This window comes from Melozone crissalis, unplaced genomic scaffold (assembly GCF_028551555.1).
Source record: "Melozone crissalis strain CALT ecotype California unplaced genomic scaffold, PUWL_Pcris_2 ptg000013l_1, whole genome shotgun sequence".
NCBI classification, from domain to species: Eukaryota; Metazoa; Chordata; class Aves; order Passeriformes; family Passerellidae; genus Melozone; species Melozone crissalis.
Genome location: NW_026535791.1, coordinates 9,448,156 through 9,474,533, shown reverse-complemented (window position 1 = coordinate 9,474,533; position 26,378 = coordinate 9,448,156). Strand labels below are relative to the sequence as shown.

General features: G+C 40.4%; 1 protein-coding gene across 3 annotated transcripts in view; it reads left to right on the top strand.

The window, feature by feature from the left end:
• The first annotated feature begins 1,259 nt into the window (after positions 1–1,259).
• The window catches only part of DCLK1 (doublecortin like kinase 1), a 236,306-nt gene continuing 211,187 nt past the window's right edge, over positions 1,260–26,378 (top strand). For 2 of the 3 annotated variants that reach the window (XM_054271730.1, XM_054271731.1), the window contains exons 1-3: positions 1,264–1,541; positions 4,584–4,973; positions 14,368–14,714. In XM_054271730.1, the coding sequence (XP_054127705.1) occupies positions 4,598–4,973; positions 14,368–14,714 (723 nt within the window). In that variant the 5' untranslated portion in view covers positions 1,264–1,541; positions 4,584–4,597. Of the gene's footprint in view, positions 1,542–4,583; positions 4,974–14,367; positions 14,715–26,378 lie in introns of all 3 variants that reach the window. The other variant, XM_054271733.1, reaches the window with a different exon arrangement.

Below are 26,378 nucleotides of genomic sequence, written 5' to 3'. Positions count from 1 at the left end.
TATGGACTTCTCTGGGGGATAAGAAAAGAAAGGGAGTGCTCCATCCCCTTCTTTTGAGCCTCTTACATTTTTTGTAGACGGAAGGCTTGGTTTGCCTTCAGAGAGATTAAACAGGAACCTCTATTCTGATTAAAGGTCTGTCAAAGGGAGCAGGGCACCCTGGGCTTAAGTCCCTGCTCCACTGATTGTCCCTGGATTTATGGATATAAAACACATAAATTGTCCGTAATACAGACACACAAAGCCATCTTTTGTCCTTCCCAAATGAGTGCCATAACCATGAGGTTACAGACTAATTCCCTCTCTCTGATCTAATGCATTTTTAATTCTTTTAGAGTGGAGCAGCTCCAACAGAAGGGACAGACTGTGTTTTCTTCTCTTCCATGTCCCCCTGGACCACAGGCTGTTTACCTGACAAGCAGAAGAGGGCTGAAGTCTTTGCTGCACAAAGGGGAGCAAACCAGATCCTTCATTGTGAGAAGGATCTCACCACTGAAATTTTTACACTAAAGTGAAGAATAACAAGCCTATGAGGAGAAAGCATCAAGTAGAGCTGAAGTTTTGTGTGGAGGTTGGCTTGACAAATATGCTGCAAGACCCGAGGGGCTCAGGGGTTGGGTGCCTCAGTCAGATGAAGCCTGAGATGCCTTTAGCCAAATACACGTTCTGAGAAATTTCATCCTAAAACCTGTAGCATCTATGGAATTTAGTCACCTCCAAGGTCAGTTGTAACTAAGCGATTGGTATGAATAAGCATGGTTCCTGGTTTTAATGCCTAAATTCCACATCAATCCCACATTCAGCACCCAAGTCACGTCATGGGGCTTTGGGAACTCGGTGGGATTTCAGCACCTCGCGCCCAGGCGAACCTCCTGGACATGCCAACATACCCATTTGCTAAAATCACTTCCCAAGGCGCTTTTCGGACTCGGGCCAGATGCCCCCCTCGGCAGGCACAGCTCTGCCCCGGGCACAGGCAGCTCCGGATCGGGCACGTCTCCCAGGCCGGGGCTGCCCGGGGCGGAGGGAGGCTCCGGGCGGGCCGGGATGTGCCCCGGGGAGATCCCACCGGGATGGTGCCCGATGGGCCCGGCAGGGCTCGGCTGGCACCCGGCGCGCTGCCCGGAGCGGCTCCGGCATTCCTGCAGCGCCCATGGAAAAGCGGGCCCGCAACGGGAGAGAGAGAGGGGGAGACAGCGGCGGCGGCGCCGCCCTCTGGAGAGCGCCTGGGAGAGGCTGGTGTGAAGAGCCGCATTTCAATGAGGGCCGGGCTAATGCAAATCACTGCAACCGGCAGCAGCAGAAGAAAGGCGAAGCAGCTGCAGCCCGGGCTCCCCAGCAGCGCGCTACAGCCAGGGGAGGCGTAACAAAGGCAGCAGAGCCGCTTTCTGCGGCAACTACTGCGCCTACAGCCGGGTGGTCGCGGGGGGAGGGCGGGAGCCGCCGCTCTTTGGCCGCTTCCCATTCCGAGCCGCCGCCTTCCCTCCGCGCCCGGCCGGCCGGTCTGAGTGAGGAGGTGCCCGCCAGGCTGCGGAGAACAGGTAAGCGCCGGGGCCGGGGCCGGGGCTGGGGCTGGGGCCGGGGCTGCCCTGCCCTGCCCTGCCCTGCCCTGTCCTGCCCTGCGCGGGGGCTGCGGCGTGAGGGGCCGCCGGGGCGCGGTCGCGGCGCGGAGCGATGCACCTGTGCCCATTGTGTGGGGCGGCGGCCTCCGCCGGGCGCCGCGGGCGGCTCCGCGGGTGCGGAATGAGTGCCGGGCTGCGGGAGCGGGTCTGGCCCCGGGGAGCGAGTGCCGGGCTGCGGGAGCGGGTCCGGCCCCGAGGAGCGGGCGCGGCGCTGCCCCGGGTGCCCCGCGGCTCGGACACCCCGCGGGGGGCTGAGGTGCCCGGTGCCAGCTCCGGAGGAATGGGCGTGTGTCACACACGGTTCCCCTACCCCAGCAGAATAAACCCCATCTTCGTGAGCCCGCTGCCGCATGCATCCGTGTTCCCCCACCAGACCCGCCGCCCTCCCCCGGTGCCTAGTGGTCATCCGGCTCTGCTTGGTCGCCGAATGGTCTGCGCTGGGTGCCAGTCACATCGTGGCGTAGTGTGGTGGGTTTTTTTTTTAATCAGCATGCGTGTTTTTTTCATGGAAATGCTCACCCACACCTGTATTATAAATAATTCCTTAACAGATGTTAGGGTGTGAAGTGTTGGCATGGTGGTTTTTCAGGGGCGTGTCTGTTCGTTTTTGCGTATTTGCCTGTATAAGACTATATATTTATACACATAAACGGAAACATCAGATCAAATTGTTTAGCATTTCTTTGTCTGCTCTGACCTTGTGGTTTACACACGCTTTTCTCTACATACCAGGACTGTGGAGCTATAGGGGAGCTCTATTTCGGTTTTGAGGATGTAGTTGGGAATTACAGATAGTATTGATAAAAGCATAAACGTGTGGAAGAAAGGACAGTGACTCACGCTTCTTCTTGCCCCTCATCCAAAATTAATAAAGCTGAAAGAGAATATCTTCGTCTAAACTTTTTTTTTTTTTTTTTTTTTTTTTCTGAAGGGGATGTATTAGAGATGGTTTAAGCAAAGATAACAGCAGACCTAAGAAAAATCCATTCTTTTTGGCATGGGAATTGCTTGAGAGATACAGTTTCTGAATTGTGCATTCTGGGATTGTTTAAATCTGAATAACAGGTTCTCACTGGAAATGGATGGGAATTGAAATAACTGACAAAATTTTTTTAACATGGAAGCAGTGATGGTGTGTTCTCAATCCTAAAATGTGGCCACTAAGCTGTATTTTGCATTTAACATATAGAGTGAAATGCCACAGCAAATGTTCTTGTTCATTTCACTGAAATGGGATGTAGTGTGCATGGGAAAAGCAGAGATTAGTCTTTTTTTTCACATGTATAAGAAAACACATACAGTGTACTGTGTGTAGGTACTTCTGAAGGATTTACAAGTATAAATCCTGCATTTGTACATGAGCATATGATCCTGTGTCAGTGTAACAAATTCAGTTGTGAGCTGTAACCAAAGTAGGGTAAATAATTTCAGCTAGGGCCTCACATTTGCCTTAGGTGCCTGTGCTGGTCCAGCACATGGACTGCTCTGAGAAGTTGCTGAGCACATCACCTACAGCTTTGCAGCATCAGGGTCCAACTGTATAATCATTGGTTTAATACAAACTTCTGCAAGTCAAAGAGCATCTGTAAGTTTTCCTCTATTTCCTCCCACTGTTCTACAGCTGGTTTGAATACATTTTTTTTTTCTTAATGGTCACATCATTATGAGTGGTTGAAGCAAAGCTAGTGCTTGCTGGTTTTTGTCTTTTTATTGGAAATCAATGAGAGAGGCCACTTCTAAATTAGGTCTATGTATCTGTGCTATAAATAAACTTTCAGTGCTTTACTATTCTGCAGGCAACTGCAAATCTAGGTGGCTCCTAAATTAAAATGAGTATGTTTAGAACCTAATGATCTTTTTATTATTGTATTTTTTTAAATTTTTGTGTCTTCTGTTTGCAATGATTAATGTGCACTTTGTATTATTTAGTCTTGTGTTGGTTGTCAAAAAGTAACAGAAGTATCTGCCTTCTTGATTTTATTTCAGAACATGTCAACTTTTGTTTATGTAAACTGTATTGAACAACTGGGATTGTTTTGGTCAAGGCTGAGGGGTGTTTCTCACAGTGAAACATGGGAGAGACCAATTGCTTATTTGCTCAATGGCACTGATTTTATCACTCCTTTGGTGATGGCAAACGAAGCTGTTGGCCTTAATCTGAATATTAGGCTTAGGATATTAATAATACATCTTGCAAGACATAGAGCCCTGAAATAGCTTGCTCATTGAAAAACACTGTCTCCTAATATATTTTTTCTTTAATTTTGTGCCCTTTGAGCCCATCTGTTGTTTCAGAGTGTGTAAAGCATTTGTGCAAGGACAACTGAAATAATTTATTACAAAGCTTAGGCTATGAGGAAACCAATGATTGGAATATGCAGGTAGTTTTTAACATTTGGATTGACCCACTATGTGTGATAGTCCTGATTCTCACTGCCAACCTGCCAGATCTATTCCTCTGAAAATTTCTTAATTTCTTAGTTGTTGGCAACTGGCAGCCCTTCTGAAACAACACCTCTTGAGGTCACAGTTGGAACCAAGAGTTTAGTGGGGGCAAACAGCTGAGAAGGTAGATGAGACTCAAATAGCACTTGAATATAACATGAGAAAAAGTAGAAAGCTGATGCATTTATTCCTTTTTTCCAGTGGGTCAACTTGGTCCCCTCATTTTCCGAGATACTGAATTTGAACAAACATTTCTCAGTGTTTGCTTATCATTAGCATTTGGGTTCATGAGTGATGTTATTAGGACATTTAACTTAAATGTAATACTTAAGGCATGGCAAGAGGCTTATGTGTGACATGACCACATGACTGTAGCATGGTTTTATTCAAACTTTTTTCTCAACCTAAGAAGTAGTCCTCTGTAAGAGTGTTGTATAGAACAGGAAGTCTTAAATTGAGATCCCTTAAAACTTCTAGGTTTATGAAACTTTTTCTCTCCTCTTGTGCATTCCTTAGGTTGAACTTCCAAGATGTCCCTTGGGAGAGATATGGAGCTGGAGCATTTTGATGAGCGTGACAAAGCTCAGCGATATGGCAGAGGGTCCCGGGTGAATGGTCTGCCCAGCCCTACCCACAGTGCCCACTGCAGCTTTTACCGAACCCGCACTCTACAGACCCTGAGCTCTGAGAAGAAGGCCAAGAAAGTTCGTTTCTACCGTAACGGAGACCGGTACTTCAAAGGGATTGTATACGCCATCTCCCCTGACCGCTTCAGGTCCTTCGAAGCTCTCCTGGCCGACCTGACCCGAACTCTGTCCGACAATGTCAACCTGCCCCAGGGAGTGAGAACAATCTACACAATTGATGGCTCCAAGAAGGTTTCCTCCTTGGACCAGCTAGTAGAAGGTGAGCAGTAGGATCTGGAGGTGTAGAGTTAGGTTTGAGTTGGCCTTTGTCTAAGCTTTTAAGTCTTTCAAAAAGAGGTGATGGTATTCTTATTGATAAATGAAGGATTTTCAATGGTCTGACTAGAAATGTGGATATCTTAAATGACGCCTTGAAATATTGTTGCCTTGCTACTTCTTTCCTTCTTGTTGAATGTGTCTTTTTCCTTTCAACATAGTGTTGATAGTCCTGTATCCTGAAGATTGCATCTAATCCTTCTTTTCATAAAGATGCACGGTCAAACCAATGAGAGTTTAGTCTGTTAAACTTCAAAAGTTCTGTGGTGCTAATGAAACCTATGTGAAATTGAGTTCAGATGGTTTTTTTTGGTTTTTTAAGTCTCTGAAGCCTAGCGAAGAGCTCTACCTCTTCTCCACAGGTAAATATGTCTTAAGTAAAATACTAGCCTCGCATTGCATGGCATAAATGCTGGCAACCTGTTAAAAGAGTAATATTTTAGCCTTGATTCAGCTGGGGTAGATTGTAAACTTTTTTTCCCCTGTAGCATATCCCTTTTCCCCAGTCATAGAATTGGTAAGGTTGAAAATAATTGAGTCCAACCATTAACCCAGAACTGCTAAGGCCACCACTAAATTATGTCCCTAAGTGTCACATCTGGACATCTTAGAAGCTTACAGGGATGGCCTATTCCAGTGCTTGACAGCCCTTTCCATGAAGAAATTTTTCCTAATACCCAATCTAATCCTGCTCTGGCTCTACTTGAGGCCTTTCCTCTTGTCTTATTGCTTGTTACTTGTGAGGAGAGAACCAACGCCCGCCTTGCTACAAGCTGCTTTCAGGAAGCTGCAGAGATCTTAGGCTGTATGTAAATAAGGCTCATGTACCTGCAGTATAAACCAGCACTAGTGGTTTAGTCAGAACCGACAATTCTTGGTCCCTGTTAAATGTCAGACATGCCAGTCATTAATTATCCCATTGAGAACAAATTTATCACTCCTTCAGTGATAGTTCTATTGCCAAAAGAAGCTGTCAGCATTAATCAATTTGAATATTAAATTTAAAAAATTAATAGTACTTTTCTCAGGTATTACAAATAGCTAAAGTGGCTTTTCCAACATGAAGTGCTTCTGGACTGCAGTGGATTTCTAGTGTAAAACATCAGAATGTACAGAGTATGAAGGCATTGGCTATCACATGGCTATAAATGAGTGTTTCTTACCCATGAAGTTCAAATGCAGGTACTTGATTGTGTTCCAAGAAAATAAAGATGGAACAATTAATTCATGTTTGCTTCCATCCTCCCCCTGGGCCCTGTGTGCCATGGACAAACCAGTAAAGAATGGATAGATAGCTACCAGACAGCCAATTTAGAATTGTAACAGAGATTGTAATTTCTATGTGATTTTCATTTTTAGCACCAGGTGAGAGAACTTAGAGTAACAGGATGTAATGAGAGGATCAGAATAAGGCTAATATGGAGAGAGAAAAATAAAAGGGTAATGGCAAATGTGGCTCCTGAAAGAGGAATGCAGCTTTGCATAGCAGGTGTTCAGCCACCATTGGGTTGTCTCCTTTTTGTGTCGTAGCAGAGGAAGGCTTTGAAGTACTGAGAACCTGATATTCTTGATAATCTTCCTTGTGTAAAAAGGAAAGTAGGGGGCAACACGAAGATGCTTCAGAAAGAAAACTGAAGGGGCAGGATTGTCTGTCTTAGTAACAGGTTTGGGGGTTAGGGCCAGAGGTGTAGTGAAATGGAAAGGAAACTGATCTGAGGAGCAATGTTATCAATTTCAAGGCACAGTTAAAACTGTGTTTGTCAGGACAGTATTTAATTGCCAGAGAAAATCAATTTCTGGGAGGAAAGACCAATATTGATCAACATCTGTTTAAAAGCAGTCTTTGTGCATTTGCTTATTTGATTGGTATGCTCAACAAGAAGCAAGTTTCATTGATGTTAATGTTGATTTGCCCAGTCCTTTTGCAGCCAGTCAGAACCAGTTTTGAAAATAAAGAACTGAATTCAAAAATAAATCCAGCAACCTGTAAGATTGGTTTATTTTGGCATCCTAATACCAGCTATTAATCAGTCAGTCAAAATGAATGACAGTGTAAGGGCCTAAGTTTATTTTAAAGAAGGCATTTGGGATTTCTTTTTGTACGGTGGGACTTTATTCCTTACCCTTCCAATGAATACATCTTCCCTCCCTGGTATAGTTCAAGGAGGACAATCTTGTTCTCTTGTCCCATTAGGACTGTGGGACTTACAGAAGTCAGTCTTTGTGTGGAAGAGGAGAGCTACATCCTCATTCTATCTGAAAAGGGGCTTCTGTTTATTTGTATAAAACTGCAGGGTGGGTTGTTTCACTCACAGAACTTCACAGTGGAGCACGGGTTCGTATATTATTAGCTCAATGATGGTTTTTGCATAAGCCTCTTCCACTCCTTACTATACAAATTTATTAGAGTTTGGCTCGTCTGGTACAGCATTAATTAGCTTGAAGCTGTGCTTTGTGTTTAAATAGCTGGAAAATCACTTGATTTTTGCCTCTTGCCAAATGACATTTGTGCTCCAACTACTGAAATATGAAGTATTGCTTTCTTCATGGTGAGACTATTCCCTTCCTGTGTGAATTCACTAATTAATTTATTGCGACTGTTATGAATTTTTGTGATTGGAGAAACATTGATTTGGCAATTCCAATGTAAAGCAAATGTATAAAGCCTTGATTTTTAGAATTGGTTTTTGTCTTTATGCCTGAGGAAGTGAGGAAGTTCCTGTACTCTTACCTTTATGTGGTACATAAAGACAGAGAGGCTCTTCAGGGAAATGAGACAGCAGCCACTGTCTTTCATCCCAGAGCTAAATACACAAAACTGCATGAAGTACAGTCCCAAAGGAAAAAGATTGTGAAAGAGCTGTTTTGCTTCAGCTATATTTAGCTTCATTCTGCATACAGTTCAGAGCTGGCATGGCTGTGCGCTGGTGATGTCAATTATTTTGAGATGCATGGACACTTTCTCTTTATTTGAAAGTAATGACATCCCTAGATGCAGGGGTTTAGTGGGTTTTTAGTTTGGTTTTGGTTTTTTGTGTTTGCGCCCCCCCCCCCCCCTTTTGTTTGCTTTTTTAAAAATTTTGTTTTTCTTAAGACTTGCGTGTGTGAGACTTGTTGGAATTTGATAACAAAAGGCAGGTGCTGTTGTAAAAAGTTTCACATGGTCTGTAACTTCTGTCACCCTACATGAAGGAAATAATGCAATGGATTCAAGTTCCTTCTTTTTGTCAGCCTGCTGTTTGGACCCTCTCACGTTTAAAGAATGGATTCTGAATATAATGTGATGTGACTTTATTTCCTAGGCATGACATGCAATCAAAGCATGTAGAAACAATAAAGATGAAGTTGCTCTTGAAGGCTAAATTTTTTAGCTGTAAAGGAAGTTTCAGGAAAGAAATATTTGCTTTTCCAAAACTGTATCAACCTTAGAGGAACCAACCTTAAAGGTGGAGAGATCTTACCCCCAAAATAAGCAATGAACATTGCAAGGTAATTCAGAAACAAAGAATATTTACAGTTTTTACTCCTGGGGTCCTGCTATGTGGAACAAAGACCACAGTATCAATCTGTAGCCAGAACTGCATCTCCTTCTCATTAATTTTATAATAATATTACCTCAGAATTTTGCATATGAATTAGAAATGATTGTTTTAAATTTCTACAATACCTACACAAAGTTAACCCTGCAGATGAGAGCTGGCAGTCAAAGATCAGCCAAAAGCCCCAGACCACAAGGCTGAGAGCATACTGGGAAACAATTTTGTCACATGTCAATATTGGGTGCACTGCCAAATTTTTCTAAAGACTTCTGTCTGTGTCTGCGTGTTTGTGTAGGCATAATGGCAAAAACAGTTTTAAGGAATAATCTCAAAAAGAAAAATGAATGCCTCTCAGGGATTACCTCAGAGCCACAAACCTTGTTGAAGGAGCAGTTTGAAAGGATGCAGATATGCCAGCTTTAAAATCCAGTAATAGCTGTAGCCAGCTAATAACTCCTGGGAGATGTGAACCTTGCTGCAGGGCAGAGGAAATGCTGGGTCACATGAGGACTCGGGAAGGCTCTCGTGATGGAGGCAGGCAGTTTGTGCTCAGAGCAGCAGAGAAGCTGCCTGCCACTGCAGGGTTCAAAAGGCAGTGTCTCCTTGCTGGAGTGATGGGCTGCAAGAGTTCCTGACCTGTTTTGTATATGGGTCTTGCTACTCCTACTGTCACCTCATTTCTTGTATCTCAGCTTCTCCCTCTCCTTCCCAGTATTCCTGCTGCGTTCTTGACTCTGCCAGCCACTCGGGTGTTGTTGGTGAGGAGCCCAGCCAGGCCAGACTGTAGGAATTGATTGACGTGGTCTCTGATGCTCTCTAGAGCTAATGGCTTCTTTCTTCTAGATCATGCCTACCTCAGCAGCTGGGAATCGATGGGCTGGAAAGATTCATATGCATGTGTAATGTGCTATCAAAATAATAATAGTAAAGTATCTGTTTAAATGTTTGTAGAGCTGAATCTATGTGGACATTTGTTTGCAGGATTAAGTTTACACTGGATATTTACCATGGACTTGATCCAGGGCTATCAAATTTAGGGAAACTTGGACTGAATCCTGTGGCAGAAATGGCTGCAATCCTTATATTGTTTAATAAACAAACAGCTGAATGATCCTGTTGCATAAAATAGTAGAGGGTTGTTCTGGCACTATTTATTTCATTATTTGTTCATCCATTAGCCTGTAGATCATCTTTTGTCTTGCTTAACAGCTTCTTGGAAGTCCATGTGATTTCTTATTCTAGGTGCTTTACATTATTTTTGGTGGGCTTTTTTTTTGAGTGCTTACAGTGTCTATCTTAGTTGTAATAAGATTGCAGAAATTTGAGGGGACAGAAGAAGTATTTCTGATGAAGGGAAATGACCCCAACTTTTTAGTCTGAACTGAGAAGAAAGTAAGTTTGTGAAAGAAGTCCTTTCCAAGGTCAGAGGAGATCTGATTTGAAGTTTCTGGTGCATCTGATTGCTGGGTGAACATGCATTGGTCAGATTTATTGCCTGTAGATGCTCCATCTCTTTTGCACTGTTGCATGTTTTTCAGACCCTGCAGGAAGAAGCAAGGTAGACAAGGCAGCAGCAATGTAGTTAAAGTAGGTTATTGTTCTATTAACTAACACATTTGGGAGCTATCAAGTATCAGTAATTTATTTCATTCAGGCCATCTTCTTTTTGCAGTCTGCTCAGTATAGTGAGGCACAGTCAGAATTTTCTGTCCTTTCTCCAGAGAGATTGAGATTCTGCCTTCTGTATGTATAAAACTAAAGGGTAGAAGTGAAGAAAGGCACGTTTGCTTAGGCACGGAGTGCTGGGTGTTAGTCCCTTCCCCACCCTCTTAACATATTTCTTGTCCTATCTGTTGGGGAAATGGACCCCAGTAAATCACTACTAATTAATAAATAAACTTTATATTCCTACTACATACTGTGCTCCAAGGAATCAACACTATTTTCCATAAATTGGCCAATCCTGACCTCCACAAAGAGGGGTTGATGTTCCCTCTCTGTTTGTGAGATTCAAACAGGTTCTCTCTTCCTTCTCCAGGGTTTCCACCGAAGATAACTGGCTTCCTCACGAAGCCATTTTAGGCTAAGTCACCTTAAGCACAGAAAAGCAACACAAAAAATGGCTTTTAAGAGGTGATGCCTTGGTCATTCTTATGGGGAGAATATCAGCAAGCTGAAGAAAACAAACTGACTGCTAATACCAATGTGGAAAGCAGGGAGACGCTTTCATCAGCAAAGCTCCAGTACTTATGTGCAGTGATTCAATGTTGCCTTACCAATCACTTTGTACACACAGATATTATTTCTACAAATATTTAATAAGTGAAGCAAGCCTTGAAATTCTGTCATGACCCATAAGAACTACCCTCCAGTGTTGCATGTCTCTGATAAGTCAGTTGCATTGAATTTTGACAGATGTGCAACTGCAGGTATGCTTTTTTTTAAGCATAAACAATGTTTTGGGATCTGCCCTTCCACATGATTAGCTTTATGAATAATTTCTCAGTGTTAAGATTTATTTTATTGTTCCACATGGCATTTCCCAGAAGTGTTGAGCAGTTATGCAAACTAAATTGTAGGGTTACTGACCAACACGTTTGAAACTGACCAACAAGTGCTGTGCATCTTTTTTGCAAGATTCCAATGGTACGTGTTTCACTTGCATTGTTGCTGTGAAGAGGCTCTCAGGAAAGGGATACTTTCTAAGGTGTAATAACCACTTTTTTTCCTAGATGCCAGATCTCCCAAAGCAACTAGGTGTTCCCCTTTTCTTCTCCTAATGGCTATTGATACTGTAATCAAGAGTCAAAATTCCATTAGTGACAGATGACTGCGCTGTGAAACCCTTGCTTTCCTCTCCTGGGGAGCTGCAATCAAATTGTCACTGTTAAATAGGCTTTGTTGTCTGTGCCCTTTGCTTAATCCAGTTTCTTCAAAGAATCCTTCTCAACCCTTGTTCTGTTAGGAATCTAGTGTCTGGAGATTGTTACTTTCTTCTTCCAGCTGCCAGTTACTCAAAGCTGATGATGAAGAAGTAATAGCTAAAGCAGGAGATGGATTTACTGGAGTTTTAAGTCAGGCCCCTTGTGAAATCTTTTTGCAGTCTTCTCTCCTGCAGGTACTGGTGAAAAATAAGGGAATGAAAATCTAGGTGAAGACCTTTTGTCCTTTTATTTGCGATTTCTCTGTGTACAAGCACCAGAGGTGCTAAAGGTTTTTATTCTTACAGGCCTGACCCTTAGGACCGGCATGCATGAAAATTGCAGTCCCTAGCTAATACCTAAAATAGCTTTAAATAATAACATTATGGGAGAAGTATCTGTGTTTCTGTTAGCCTAAATAAAATAGTTCTTACTAAAGGTATTTCATCTTTGAAGTCCTTGGATGCTCTACCTCCAAGGTGTTCTTTAGAAAAATATGAGCCTCTTGAAGGGAAAGAATTATCTTGGTGTAAATATTTTAGTGATATGGTACCATTGGAAATGAGGAAAGGGCAAAAGTGCTTATGTTCAAACAATCCCAAACCTTCAGTGATTCTAGTGGTCCTTTTAAAATGATCATTTATATAAATTTAGTTTTGTAATGAAGAGCTGATGTGCAGTTAAATGCTACAAGGAATCCATCTGACCTTTAAATGTAGCTGATATTAAAAATCATGTGGAACGCTGTCCTTTCAAGAAGGGGAACCAAAAGAGTTCTTAGTAAATTAAATGTAAATCTTCTGAGTACACTGTGTATCAACATTTATTTATGAGCCTACCCTTTGAGAAGTGAGTTTTAATTTGAAGACTTGCTTTTAAATAAATGTTATTTTCTGCAACTGAAGTGAACAATTTCCCTAATAGGGCTGAACCTGAAAATCCAGATTTATATCCCCCCCCCCGCCTCCAAAAAAATAAAATAGAAGGTTGCCGGTGGATTTTACTGCTTACAGCCAAGACAAGTGTAGAGAAGAATAAAATTTGCTTAAAATTTTTTAAGAGACTTCTGCAAATTATTTTATAGAGCAGGCATTTATTGTATTGATCTTAATACAGTCTTACTCATAGTAGAATTTCTTTTTTTTTTCCTTAAAACTTTCTAATTTTGTGAATGTGGTTCGGTGGAGGCATTCTGACCTGGCACTGAGTAGCTAATACAAGAACAACTGGACAGGACATGGATAAAAGAGAACTTGCACTGTTTGACCACTCATTGCTGTAACTGAGCCCTTCTAGTCTGATGTTGGCATATACATATCTGTCTGTCTTGGATATATGCAGTGGCTAAAAGGAAGAGCCTACCTTTATCCAAGCCTCAAGTCCCAGTGCTGCCTGCCTCCATTTTAGATGTGGTGACTCTGTGTGCTATAATGTCTCCGGAATTGGGTTGGGTGTCTTGAAACCTTAAAATTGCTGTGCAGAAATTAATTTTAATACTTAATTGTCTTTTAATGATTGAACTGTGAGTCCTCTTTCCTTAGAGGTAAGGGTCATTAGGAATATCTCTGGTTCTTACACGTTTTTTGGTATAGGAGGTGCATTGCTGAGTTTTTTTCTGGTTTTGTTACCCTGGGCTGAATTTCTGACATGAAGGCCTCTGTGCTGTTAGCATAGAATGAACTCTTGAACCCAGAAGAAGTAAAACATCTCAGATGTCTCTGTGGGATTGTTCAGGAAAGGATCTTGCATTATTTGTGATTTAACTGTAGGCTGCCAGAAGGTGTGGTCTTGCTGGATCTAGTATTGGTTTCTTTGAGTTTTTTGGTTTTTCTTTGGCTTGTTAGTTTGTTTTTCCTCAGACAGAGGACGAACTGGATCAGCTTGATGTTGCAGAATTAGTAGTGTCCTTGGTATGTTCAGTCAGATCACGGAGCTGATCCAACTCCTCCAGTGCTGCTACCAGCACAGGTACAGTCAAGCTCAAGGGAGAGTCAGGAGCTCCCAAGCAGGTGCCCCTTACACAGCAGCCTTCAGCTGGACTGGATTCAGATGCTAATCTACATGTTGCTGGGTTTTCTGGCTGATTTCTAGTTCCCCAGAAGTTGTGTGGGTGTGGTATTTGCAAAAATATTTTACTGTAGATAATGCTCCAACAGGAAGAGGAACTAATAGCCACTATTTTTCTTTTAAGTATGGTAAATTTGTTGTGACGAGAAGTCTTTAATTGCTACTCTTTGTCTTCATTTTCCCACATAGATATTTAGTCTGTAAATAATATAGGGAGGTTTCTTGTCTATACATATCTTGGGTTTATGATGCCTAAAGCTTTAAAAAAAATCAAATTGACAGATTAACAAATCAAGTTAACAAATTTCCATGACACTTTTATCCACCTTCTTATAAAACATTATTTGTAGCCTGAATTTTTGGTAATATTTTATAGTATTTCCTCTGAAATGTTTGGAGCCTGATGTTTTCTTAGGAGTGGGCCACTTAAGCATGAAGGCTGGGGGAGTACTGTGATAATGTGCTGGGGCTAGGCTGCTGGTGAAATACAGACACTGTTTACTGTGTTTACTGACAGCAGTGGTCCCCACTGCAAATAGTGTTTTCTGTTAAGAAAACTGCTGCTTTCAAGGATTTTTGTAACAGCAGTTCTTGAACAGTTAGCTGAAGAGTGATCTTTAAAAGATCACTCATTTTGTAGTCAGTAGCATCTGAGAAGGGAAGAGATCAATATTTATGCACTGTAGACCAAGAATGATAATGATAATATTTAATAATTTGAGAATGATTTAATTTTGTATTTTCCTGCATTTTTCTTTTTTTTCTTCCCTCTCCAATCTGACTTGCTGGACTTTTGCTTTTGTTTCCACAGGGGAAAGTTATGTATGTGGTTCCATAGAGCCCTTCAAGAAACTGGAGTACACAAAGAATGTAAACCCAAACTGGTCAGTGAATGTTAAGACAACTTCTACTTCTCGTTCAGTGCCATCTCTTGCCACTGCTAAAGGAGGTGCTCCAGACACAAAAGAGAATAAGGATTTCATTAGGCCCAAACTGGTCACTATCATCAGGAGCGGAGTGAAGCCACGGAAGGCAGTCCGGATCCTGCTCAACAAGAAGACAGCACATTCCTTTGAACAGGTTCTTACTGACATAACCGATGCCATCAAGCTGGATTCAGGGGTGGTTAAACGCTTGTACACACTAGATGGAAAACAGGTAAGAGTTTTCATGATGACCGTTCTCAGCATGAAGAAAATAGAATTTTCCAGAAGGAAAAGAATAGTACATTAGCAGAAAAGAGTCCCATTTGCTCTAGAAAGTACTGCCAGACCTTCTACTGCTTGTAGTGTACTTAAGGTCTGTGAGCAGCTCAGGAACACCATGAAACATTACTTGGCCTTGGTGAAGGTCTTGCCATTTATGATAAATAATAGCTCTAAATCTGTTCTGCTGAAAGTGTGATGTGGTTTTGGCTCTGCACGCCGGAAACGTAGGATGAAGGATGTCACTTAAGCTCATTCTGTTAACTTGTTTCAGCTTTTTCTTGCAGCAGTTTTATGAGTCATTGCGCTTGGCTTTCCGTAAACTGTAAGAACAGTGAGGACACGTTTCACCATGATAAATGCAGACCTACTGCTCTCCAGAGTGACTAAATGATGAATCTTATTGCACCTAAAATGGACAATGAAGAAGGTACCAGCTTAGGAAATTAATGAGCTTTTTTCCTTATTGCAGGAATAAAGGTAGGATTATGTGTGGGGCTCACATTTATGGAGGAGTCTCTTGTAGGTTTCATGTTATTTCTTTTGTGAAATACCTTCAAGCAGTGCCTCTTTTTTGCTGACTTATTAAATTGCAGCGGAGTGAGATTTTTGAGAGGCTTCTTATTGAGCTTGGGGATAGAGGGACGCAAAAAATATTGCAGAATAATCCTACTTCTTTTTTGTCTTTCACTTTATTTGTAATTTTTCTATGGACATGTATTAATTATAGCAAAATGGGAGAAGCTCTTAACCTGCTGAAGGGCAAGGCTAATTTCAGCATGACCTGAATTGATTTAGAGCAATGGTGACTCTAGAGAAATAAGGCAGATATTTGCATTTACAGATGTAACTTATTAAACTGAAGAAGTCTTCCTGAGAAGCTAGAAGCTGCTAGAGACTGTGATATTTCTGCTGTAATACAGCTGTGTTTTTACAGATTCTGGGTTCAATGATGCACAGATAAGCATCAAACAGTGTTGCTGTTTTGAGATGCTGCCACATCTGCCTGATACAGGTAAATCAATGCTCAGCAAGATCTGGTGATGCCCTAACACATCTGCAGTTACTGGGGCTGATGTGCAGGCATAGCTCCAGAAACAGCTACAGCAGTACTGTGATCTCAGAGAGGGCTGTTCAAAGGACAAGCCTGCTTATTCAGAGCACTGGTTCAAATCTGGGCCAAGTTTGACTTGACCAGAAGTCTCTTCTATCTGCTGTTTTGTATCAGTAACCTCTGACACCAGTTACACACAGTAGTACAGTTCTTGGTGACTGTGTACATGCCTGTAATGATCTCCTTACTGTGACTTTATTGGGAAGTTTGACCTGGAGGAAAATGTGGATGTGAAATTCTGTTTTTCTGCAGCAGTGTGTGTTGGGGGGAACTCTCAACTCCTGTTCTTTCTTGTCTCATGCTCCAGGGAGCCCTAAGACTAGTAAATTGGAGGAAGGAGTTGAGATTTTAAAGCTACAGAGGTCAGTGGTGGTTTCTGCTATGACATTGACAGAAGATCTTTAATGATTATTCCAGTTTCTGCAAACCCTCAGTAAAAAGGGAATACATATGCTTTGTATTTTATATGTAAATAAACTTGTGGTTTAGCTCTGAAGAAGTGCAGCCTGGAAGGATGCCCATGTGTCTCCTGGATAATGTGCTCCACTTTTATCTTTTTGTATTTAAAGCTCCCCTTTAATGATCGTGCTTAGAACAAACCGAAAAAAACACCCTTTACACCTGTTTTGGAACTCTAATTCCTGAAATTACCTAGTATTATCCTACTACTGGGGCAAAAAGGGTGACCAGATTTTCTTGGCCCTTATGTTGGCATAGTTCAGTTGAATCCTTTGTCAACTCATGAGCTTTGACTTGAGCTTAACTCAGTGGTATTTTTGTTGCCTACCGTGTAGCGTAAAACCCCCACGTCCAGAAGCTCTCCCAAGAGACCACCATCTCCACGCTCCTTCCCCTTTTGGATATACACATGGAATTGTGTAGCCTCCCTGGTAAGGTCAAGGTTTAGAGGAGGGGGTTTGTGTGTCTTGCAGGTGTAGCAGAGACTTTGCTTTCTCCATGTACAGAGCAGCTTTGCTGGCAGGAAGGGAAATGAATGACTCTGTGCTCAGCAGGAGCAGCCTGTTGCTCAGCCCTGAGTGGGGAAGTCATTGATTTCCTGTGCTGCCAGGCAGTTGCTGCTCCATTTTTCTTTGCCAAAAGCCTGATCTCCCAGATGGCGCTGGGGACACGATGATAGATTTTTTTTTATTGCTAAATTCAAGCTGTGAATTATTACTGGGAGGAAATCCATGGTAAATGCAACATTTTTCCAGTACTATTTGTAGTTGGAAACTTCTACTGTGACTCCTGCTGGAGTTCTGAAGGTTCTGGAAAAGCCTGTGTTGAGGGGCTAAATCTAACAAATCTGTGATTAAATCTTTCATCACTAACTTAAAAAGCAATAAAATCTTAAAGCTCTGAGTCAAGAAAAGTAATTTACTGTAAGGATAAGAGAATAAAGCTCTCCTGGGTTTATTCTTTGGGACTATAACTTGGAGACAAGTTATTTTGTATTGTCCTCTCTTCTGATTTTTTTATGAGGCCAATGCTGGAATTGCCCTTCTGAAGCAATAATGAGTTCCCTGTGTTGTTAGTGCAAGTGGGCAGTGTGGTACGTGTATTGTTGTTGGATACTAGCATTAGATGCCCCAGGCTAATACAAGAAAGCAGCAGGAGTCAGAGACTTGGCATCCAAGTTACGTGGTTGTCCCATACTGACACTACACATGGAAAAATAATACTCCTAGGTACTTAAATACTCGTCCTCAAATAGCCTTGTTAGTTGTGATGCTTGATCTGTATCTCTAAAATGTATTAATAAACATTTTGTTCAGTTAAGAGGAATTTAAATGATGGCCTATAAAATTTGGTGACAATGTGCAGAGTTTGTTATGATGAAAGAAGCAGTACTTAGACAATCAGAACCTCAGGAAAGTTTAATTGCTAGGAAGAAAGCTGTCCTTTGACATCCAGTTTATTCTCCTTACTAAAAACAGGGTAACTAGTGGCTTTTTTTCATTTCCTTATAGCCCATCAGAATTTGTACTTTGACTTCAACGTCTCCGAAGCCTTAAAATATAATTTCATTTGTGCTAAAAAGGGCACAATGTACAACTGCAATCTGATTATAAAACACACCAATGGCTGCATTTAACATACTTTTGCAGTTTAATTATTAATGATTCCTCAGAGCTGGATAGGTTTCACACCGTGTCTGGAATAGTTTGTATATACTTTTATAAATACACTTGATTTCCACTGGTACGAGGGTCTTTTTACTCTAGAGAAAGAGATAGAATTACTTCCCTGTACCACAGTGACGCATTAGAAGATGGTGGGACTCTCAGAAGTGTTTAACAGTCTTATGAGCACAGGCCAAATTCAAAAGCTTTCCAGGGGGAAAGCTTGAGGCGTTTTCCTTGCCAACTTTGCTATGTAAGGAAAATGATAATAGAATGAGTAGGTGTAATGGCTGCCTGTAGGAATACAGATAATGAGGGCATGCTCTTACTATGAGCACTACTGAATTTTTTAGGTTAACCTGGTGTTTAAGTTCATGAAGAGGTATTGTCAGTGTTGGCCCTTAATATTATCACATACTTGGGCAGAGAAGAAACACTTTCTCATGACTGAAATGTGTCTTCTGAAATGCAACTTCTCTGTAGCTGCACTCTTCCAGTTTGATTTCTAGCCTTTCCTTAACAGAAGGTGGCATTTTTAGCTTGATGTGCATTAAAAAATGAACTTCTGAAAGGCAGTGTGTGGACACAGTGCAGACACTGAGGACACAAGCTGTGTGTGGAGATAGAGCCCACTTGCTTTGTTGCAAGCTATTCTCTGGTTTGTTTGCTTGGTGCACTTCTAGAATAACACCAGTGACTGAAATGGGAGAAAACTAATCAAGGTCACATTTAACAGCAATATTGTGAAACAGTGCCATTTTTAGAAGTATTATGATGCGTATATTTGTGCAGGGTATTTATAGTTTGCATGTTTTGGCAAAGACTAAATGTTGGACAACAGTGCTTTGTTACCTTGTACATCATCCATGTGCTTTTGCAAGAACAAACATCTGGACCTACTTATTTGAACAGGTAGTTTGCTTAGCTTAACAAGATGCAATCATGCAAATTATTTTTCAGTATATGCATTATGCTGTTGATTTGACTTCAGACAGATAAGTGGTCAGTGCTAGCGATACCAGAATAAAAGTCACTATCTGTTCTCGTTTTTTTTTCCTCATACACAAATCAAATCACCTTTACAGGTATGAAATACAGCCACAGTTACTTAAAGACATATACCCTACAGAAAGTGCAGTGTGAGGCATAGAATGTCCCTCAACAACCTTGTTTTAAGCCATTAAAATAGCTATTAAAGAATTGTGACTGCAAGGGAAGGGAACATCACAGTACTGGAAAGCCTGAAGCTTCTTCATTGAGTTTAATATGTTTTTGTTTTTTATTGGAAACCCACTATAAAATGGGTATGTTATGATGCAAAAAAACTCCCTCTCCTGTGGACTTCTCATTCTGAGGACACATGATATTGTAGTTTTTAAAAAGGAATACCACTGTTCTAAAAAAAATACTCTTATTAAGGAAGCAAAAGCAAGTGTTTGCACCTACACCTAAGATGAGCATGTGATTTTTATGGTTTTGTTCTTAACCATTGAAAAAATTTGAATAATAACATCTGTATTGTACAGTAAATTTTTGGCCAAAGGTACCGTTTCTCAGGGTATATTAAACATCTCAAATGTCTTTCTCTACACCTGGATTGTCTTTGGTACAGAAACATGTATATACATGAAGGTAGGTATCATTCACAGAATAACATTCTCATCTCAGCATTTGAGTGGTGTATATTGTACAACAATCTAGACCAAAGGAATGTTAACCAAAATAAAATTTATGTGCAGCAAGTGACTAGTTTTGTGTTTGCCTGTAAGTTTGATTCACATCAGCATTTGTAATCTTAATGAAGAAGGTGCATTTAATTTGAAGGGTGACTGGTTGGGCATGTTCTTTGTATTTGTAGCTGCAATTTGTATTGAAGTTTTTGTATTTGAAGTTGTACCTGCAATCCACTCAAAATAGCACTCATTGTCCATTTTCAAACATTTTTCAAAACCAGGAAAAATGTTGAGTGCATCTTATCTTCTGTATCTCAGCACAGTAACTTTATCTTCTCCCTTTTGTTGAAGGCTTTGGAGCTCCCTGCCAGCCCCAGGCACATGGGTGATGTTGATTGACCAAAGAACAATGGTGAATTCTCTGTGAGGTGTAGCTTGTGCAGATCCTGACTAATTGTGAGAAAACATTAAGTAAAATGACTTCTGCAGCTCACATAAGCATTTTAACAGGAAAGCAGCAGCTCTTGAGGTGATACTTTAATACTGGACAACCATCTGGGGTCCTGAAACCCATTGTGCCCACTCTGCATGAGCTGTTCTTTCCTGAAGGGCTTCTAATGTGAATGCTAGAAGGCCATACCCATCAGAAGATACTGTGCTGCTTATTTTAGACATGAATTTTAGGCCCTGTCGGGCAATTCTGACAGACCGCCATGTTTGTAGCTATGAGGGACATTTAAAAAAACCCCAAAGAGCACCTCTCCACCTTGTAATGCACCTCACTTTCCCTCCTTCTTGCCTGCAGTATATTTAATCAAAATATTTTTTTCCCTCTGGAAGATGTATAATTTCTGGCTCTAGTGTTTTTAAACTGAGTTTGGGGAAGGATTGAAAAGATGAGGTTTTTTCTTGATACTGAGGAAAAGGCCCCTTCATGATAGTCTGAAAAGCAAACAAAAATAATCAATGAATGAAAATTGTGTGTTAAAGCAAGTTGTGATGGCCTCTGGGGGTCTTGGAAAGTTCTTACGGCTACTGTTGATAAAAGTGGGTCTCCACTAAAAATTAGACTATACTTTGAGAAAAGCATAAAAAACTGGTTTAAAATAATTTGTGCTAGGGTAGCAAATTTGCTGGCAATTGGTGTTACCCTGGTGTTAGAGGGGAGGTCCTTGAACTCTTGTGCTTCTGGATGGGCTGTTTCATTGTCAAGGTATGACAGTGACTAACAATTTTAATTGTTACTCAGATAAAGTCCTCTGAGAAGGAGTGAACAGGAGCCCATTCCTTGCTGAAAGCAGTGTGTGTTCATTCATTTGTCTAGGGTCGGTTCTTATTAAGCTGAGACTGACAACTGTGTTGCTCTGTCTCCAAAAGCTTCTCACAATAGGAGTTTCCATGGTTGCCAACTGGCATCCCACAGGAACTGCAGACTGACTTTGAGAATTGAGAAGAGAAGACGCCATCTTCTGCGTGCTTGGGTGAGGCTGATGTGCTGGGCAAAACAAGAGCTGTTGTTAGGTGAATGAGACTGAAAACTTGCACACCTGCTTCAGAGTGTGTTAAACATCAGATAAGCTGATCTTAGTGTCTTAAGGATAACCAGATAGTCATTAAAGAGTTTATGTACTGTAGGAAGCCTTAAGGAACAGTAATTTCTGTCTCTTCAAGCTGGGGTTTTGTACTGTGTGAAGAAGTTTTCTCAGTGGAAAGGAGATGGTGTGGTCATTCAGAGCTTTCCATTTCTAGAATAAGGATAATTTTCCTTTACATCTGGCTTTTGTTTAAATATGCAATGTAACTAAGAACAGCTTATTATCCAGTTAAGTTCTGATTTGTGTTTAATGACTATTGGGGAAGGAAAAGAAAAGCAAATGGGAACATCCTCAACTGTACGATCTTGTTGTGGAGAGTTTTTGGGGTTTTTTGCTAGTTGTTTCATGGAAGAGAGTTTGGAAGAGTGCTTGCAGATTTCTCTGGTGATGCTGTTCAGCTGTTTTGTAGAGACAGGCATGAGATTACTGGTGATCATGGAGAAGAGTTTCCACTGCTCAGTAAAACACAATCTTTGGGAGCAATTTGGTCCTTAATGAACAGTTGAAACCTTTAACCTTTTTGGGATGCTTTCAAACAGTAGCCATCCTAAACTTTCTCTGTTCTCCTCTCCCTGCCTTATGACTTTGTCTAAACCAAATGAGATCGATGGTTTGAAGATTTTTACAATGTATTGTCAGTTGTTCACTGGGATTATTTTATTTATACTCTCTGAAGCTCTTAATGTTAGTAATTTTTTTTTTTTTGTTGGCCAAGTGTGTGTTTCCTTTCTCTTAAGTGGTATGATGTAATGATCCTTTATAAAAGCATAATGGGTGTTGGATTTGCTGGGTTGTTTCTGTTCTGTTCTGTTTTTCCTTCTAAAATTAGTTGTTACAAGAGGACTAAGAATTTCTAGCCATTTAGGAGAATCTTAAGTGTCATCTACAGAAAAAACCTAACACTTTTCTCTCACAATTTTTTGTAACATGTTTCCTTCCTGAGAAATTAAATTATACTATACATAGGAAAAATTCTTAATTCTGCCTTGTAGCTTATGAGAACTTAAAGATTTCCTTTTTAATGTGTTTTTATATAATTATGTCTTTGGATGTTGGGCCTTGAATTCTTACACAAACACTTGGAAAACCTTGTCAGTGCCTGTTTTGAAAAAAGTTGAGTTAATGAACTAAAAGATAATAACTTACTCAAACTCAAGTTTGAGCAGCTACCTGTGATTTAGTGCAAGTATATCCATGATTACTTGTTTCTTTCCACTTAGTTTCCTATTCAAGAACCTTTTGCCAAGCTAAAATTGTGTAGAAGATGCTTATGTGAATGATGAATACTGAGAGCACAAACTGCATAAATATTCTGTCATTAGCTGTGTTTTTCTCTGAAAACTAATCCTTGTATTTATAGGAGCCAAGGTCTTTCAAACCCTTCAAAAGGCAAGTGATACTGGCAAAATAAGTCAAAAATTACTGACAATGCAGGAAATTGTAGTGTCAGCCCAATTTTGTACCTTGCTTTTCTAATTAAGTTTTTATGAAACCAGATTCTTTTGTGAAACTGCAATAAACTGTGAAACATTTTGTGCTCAGTACTTTGAAGCTTCTTAAGCCATACACTTTGTGTTGCTTGTAGTGAGTGGCAAGAAACACAAATATTTTTGAATATTCAACCTACTTAGTCTGGAATTGTCTCTTGTGATTCTTCTTCTGTAGAAAGCAAGTCTAGGGCAATGACATACTTTTCAGGTGCTCCTTGAGTTACTCAAGATGAATTCAGGTCTCTACTGTAATTTTTTCCTCTGTTGGAGATGCAATTCAGTTTCTTAGATGTGAATTTTGGAACTGAAACTGAGAGGATCTTCAGGGACAACAGCATTATGTAATAATAAATCAGTGATGTACCATGTATTCTGCCTCTTTCCCCCTCCATTTCTCTTTAAGCTGGAAACTAATTTGTTCAATCCTGGAGGAAGTATTGACTTAATCTCTTCTGAATCTATGTCCCAGTACTGTGTGCCAGTTCATAGGGCCAGACTGTCCAGACTCAATCAGATTTAGAAACTAATACAATTACCAGTAGGTGAAAATATTTCCATTGTACTGAATGAAGGCAGTAAAGCTCTGAGAACAGCTAAATTTTTATGTATAAATCAAACATTTTTGAGACTGTTTTCCTGATGTCACTGGTTAATGGTGTACAAGGTGTGTATTACATTTTTTTCTTAAATTTTACTAAGTACTTTCTCTTATGTTTTACTCCAAGAAACTTCTGAAGTAGGTCAGACTACCTACTATAAGCAGGTGATTTTGCTTGGCAAAGCTTCTGGGGAGGAAATGAAGCTTCTTCCATAGGACTGAATCCTTGAAGTCATAGACTGAAGAGCAAAGAGGTCTTTGGGGACCTGAGGACAGGACACAGTACTTTACACATAGATAAAAATGAGCATAAATTGTCTGAAATTATCAGAGGTAAGTGAGTGTAACTAGAGAAAGCAAGGCAGAAGACTGTAGTATGCTCCCACTGGAAGCAGCAAAGCTTTATGTGGGGTTTGGAATTCAGCTGTATGATACTGAAAATAAAACTCATGTTAAGTAGTTAAGGCTGATTGCCTCTCCCAAATCAGTTGTTGTAGTGGATTTGGTTTTCCATTAAATGTTGAATATCAGAAACTTCTTTTAAGTAAAACTCCTCTGAGCTTTAATAGCTTAAAATTGTAAGAGACATTTACTCATCAACTGAATAGAGAATGAAATCTCAGTTTGAAATGCTTTTAATTATCTTTTTGGTTTGGTATAAGCAATGATATTTTCAAAGCTGCCAGGCAACAGGGGACAACTGGGGGCATCTTGTGGAATAGGCAGGGTAGAATGGCTTTGATTAAAAGGAAGACAGACATTGCCTAAAATGGGTATGCTGACTTTTTAAATAGACTAGTGTTTGAATACCTTCACCTGCCTTCCCTTGCAGACAGGTTATGTGTCTGTTTTACATTAATTTGAATTGCAAACTGCAACTGCTGCCATATACCATGCATCCAGAAGCTAAACCTAGCTCTTCCTTTATTCTAGTTGTCCTTGAAATATCTTGCTGTCTCATTTTCCCTTTCTTGTTTCTTACTCATCTCTGAATCATTTTTCTGTTTCTGAAGGTTTTCTAGGAGTCTCTTTAATTTTCTTTGATTTTTTTTAACTTCTTGTGTCTTTCAGTACTATCTCCTTTCTTGATTTCTAGTCACAACTCCTGTTTCTTTAAAATCTAGCAAATTCTGAAAAATTGTGCTTTCTGTGGAGTTTCTGTGTGTGAAATGGTTTCCTGAGCACATCTCAGTTCTGTGGTCCAGCCTTTGTTCTGTTAGTGTATCTTGTACACTTATAACTAAGATTTCTTTAACCTTCTGCTGTTTCCCATGTATGAAATCTGTGTTTGCATTTACACCCACACAAAATCTGAGTTAAAGCTAATGCAGTTTATGGAGTGTTTAAGTGACGTGCCTGCGTGCTCCTTGGTGAGGAAATAACTTTGAGAGGGAGGTGAGTGTGTTGTGGGAATGGTCCTGGCACACTGTGCACTGATAATGAGAAACTCTGTGTTCACAGGAGAGTTAACCCATGGATGCTGTAATTCTGTCTTGCTGATTAAGGAAAAAATGGTTAAAAATATAGAAATTCAGTCATGAAAAAAGTCCATATATGGCCTTGTTGACTCTAGTACAGAGTAATGTGGGTTTTTTTCCACTTTTTATTATAGCTACATAAGCATGGATGGGGTCAGTGCCCCTGTGTGGTTATGATGGTGCTAGCAGTGTTTATTATATCCTGTCATCTGAGTAGCCCATATTGTTGTCTGAAATGCTTTTGTACTTCTTCTTGCTATGTCAAAATACTTCCTGAGGTCCAGCACTTTCACTGTTCTGTACATTTGTGAAAAAGAAGGCTGCCTATAGGTCTTAGAGAAAAAGAAATGATATTTGGATGTTTCTGTTTCTAAACCAGAACACATCTGTTCTGGGGCAGATTTGGGAGCATTGTGAATACTCTGGAGTAATCTGTTTAAATAGAGTGTGATCTTGATGAATTAGGAGCATGAACTGCAATCAGTGTGAAATTTAATAAAGCAAATATGAAGCAGTTAATGTAGGAAAGAATAATCAAGTGGCCTGTCAGAACTAGAGGAACAGAAACCAGATGAGAGAGCAGTGAGCATGATGTGAAGATCATTAACACAAGAAGTGTTGAACATTGCATTGCTATGAGATGGTGGGAGAACATCCATGTAGAAGTGTTTAGTGCTTTTGCACTTGATTAGCATCCTTGTGAGTGCAGTTGTTCACAGCTTTTTTTCTTCAGGGATAGGCAAACTAAAAATTCTGTTCCCCATGTAAAGAAAATTGGACTAATATTAGCATTGATTGGCTGTCAATACCATGAGCAAAGGTTGAGAGAGTCATAACATCTTAAGGGATGAAATAGGAAGAGCAGGGCTATTCTAACAAGCTAAGAATGAGAAACATTAATAAAGCATTGAATTTTTTGTTTTGGTTTGGTTTTGTTGAATTTAGCAGCAAATAAATTTGAGATGAACATTTGATATCTGTATTCTGGATGTGCCAAGTGACTAGGTAAAGTCTCTCTGGGGCTCTATTTCTGTGACAGAAGACTGAAATGAAATAAAAGCTTTTATAATCATGTATAGGTATTCCAGTAGTCAGTGTGTGATATTTTGAAATAAAGTGTTTGTCAGAACGAATACATTTGCTCAAGAAATTTTGTTCTTGATAAAAAGTAATTCAGTTGAATTTCTTTTCCATCAGACAATTTCATGAAGACATTATGAAGCTAAAGCAGTTTTAAAACATTGAATTTTTGATGTGGGACGAAAAGGACGAATTGATTAAGATTTATAGGAGTTGTTATAGATTAATGGTATTTGTAGGAATGTCATCTTGCTAAGAAATGCTTTCAAACAAAATTATGTTGCAGCTTAATTTAAATCCCATTTAAGCAGCAATATTTAAATGAGGTGGCCTGGTAGAGAGCCTGCTGTGCTTCATCCTTTGGTTGTTTGTGGGGGGAGGTGATGAGAATGAAAGGATGAGACTTTCCTTTCTCTGGCAAGTCTTCAATGACACTGTAGGAGGAGTAGCTTTTAAATGCGGCATC